Source organism: Chrysemys picta, chromosome 1, assembly GCF_011386835.1.
Source record: "Chrysemys picta bellii isolate R12L10 chromosome 1, ASM1138683v2, whole genome shotgun sequence".
Taxonomy (NCBI): Eukaryota; Metazoa; Chordata; order Testudines; family Emydidae; genus Chrysemys; species Chrysemys picta.
The window spans coordinates 357,013,294-357,015,009 of record NC_088791.1 but is presented as its reverse complement, the minus strand read 5'-3'; the positions used below and the strand labels follow the sequence as shown (position 1 = coordinate 357,015,009).

Below are 1,716 nucleotides of genomic sequence, written 5' to 3'. Positions count from 1 at the left end.
ATGAGGAAGACACCATTCTGCTTCAGATTTGGACACTGTCTCCTTTGCTCCATGTCATATTCCAACACAACTGACTTCACCAACCCCTCCACCTTCATCCTGCTGGGCATTCCGGGCCTGGAGGCAGCCCACATCTGGATTTCCATCCCCTTCTGCACCATGTACACCATAGCCATCTTGGGGAACTTCACCATCATGTTCATCGTAAAGATGGAGCCGAGCCTCCATGTGCCCATGTACTATTTCCTCTGCATGCTGGCCATCACCGACCTGGTCCTGTCCACGTCAGCCCTGCCCAAAATGCTGAGCATCTTCTGGTTCAATTCCAGGGAGATCAATTTCAGTGCCTGCCTCACCCAGATGTACTTCATTCACTGCTTCTCAATCATGGAGTCTGGGATCTTCATGGCCATGGCTTTTGATCGCTACGTGGCCATCTGCAATCCCCTGAGACATTCAACCATCCTAAGAAACCCTGTAGTGGCCAAAATCGGTTTGGCTGTGGTGCTGCGTGGTTGTGTGCTCGTACTGCCTTATCCCTTCCTAGTGAGGCGGTGGCCATACTGCAGAACCAACGTCATCCCCCACACGCACTGTGAACACATGTACGTGGTGACGCTGGCCTGCGCCGACATCCGTGTCAATAGTTATTATGGCCTCTTTGTGCTGTTCTGTGGGAATGGTCTGGATATGTTTATTATTGCCGTGTCCTATACTTACATCCTGAGGGCCATCTTCAGACTCCCCACAAAGGATGCCCGGCTCAAGACATTTGGGACCTGTGTCTCCCATCTCTGTGCCATCTTAGCCTTTTATATCCCTGGTCTCTTTTCCTCCCTCACATACCGGTTTGGTCAGAATGTGGCCCGGCATTTCCATGTTCTCATTGCCAACGTGTACCTCCTGGTGCCCCCCATGGTAAACCCCATCATCTACGGGGTGAGGACCAAACAGATCCGGGACAGGCTGCTCCGGCTCTTTACTCATAAAAGGATGTAACATTTTCTCATGGTGCTCTGTCTCTCAGACCAAGTTCCGTGCAGAGCTGGCTGGTGACATGGTGCTGGGCCATCTTCCCTAAATCACTGACTGGACAATCTAAGAGACATACAATATTTTCCTGGCCTTACTGTGCTGTGTCAGCGTTACAAACTAGGAAATTGGTCTGTGTACAGCTCATTAACTCATAAGGTTACCACCTTTCTAATTATAATTGTAACTGGATCCATGGGGTCCTCCTCCTGCCCCACCTCTTCCTCAAGGTCCCACCCACCTCTGTGCCTCTTTCCCCCAAGGCCCCGTCCCTGTTACTCTTGCCTCTCCTCCCCCCATCACTCTCTGCACCATCTCTCTGACGGGTCCTCCCTGGGGTGCCACCTGGAACTGAGGTACAGCTGAGCCCTCTGTCTCACCAACATGGGATCCCTCTGGCACGGTGATGTTGTGGCAAGCTGCAAAACCCTTCAAGCTTACACTAACACCGACATCCACAGGCAGGGACCACACCCAGCTGTGTTCATGAATGCTCTGGCCAGCTACTCATGAACGAACAATAGAGAGGCTACAGCCAAAATACTCCCAGCTCCCCAGCCTAAGACCCCAGAGCTCTACCCTCCTGCCCAGGTCAAAACGCGACCAGTATGAATTTATTACCCAGTCTGCCACTTCCACAAAGGAAAGTGGATGTGCACCGACTCTTGTTCATCAGCTGAGATT

The 1,716-nt window shown here is 51.9% G+C and overlaps 1 protein-coding gene across 1 annotated transcript; it reads left to right on the top strand.

The window, feature by feature from the left end:
- LOC101952378 (olfactory receptor 52K2-like) lies at positions 1-999 on the top strand. The gene has a single exon (XM_005310500.2). It carries the CDS (start codon positions 1-3, stop codon positions 997-999), a length of 999 nt encoding a protein of 332 aa, XP_005310557.2.
- The last annotated feature ends 717 nt before the right edge of the window (positions 1,000-1,716 follow it).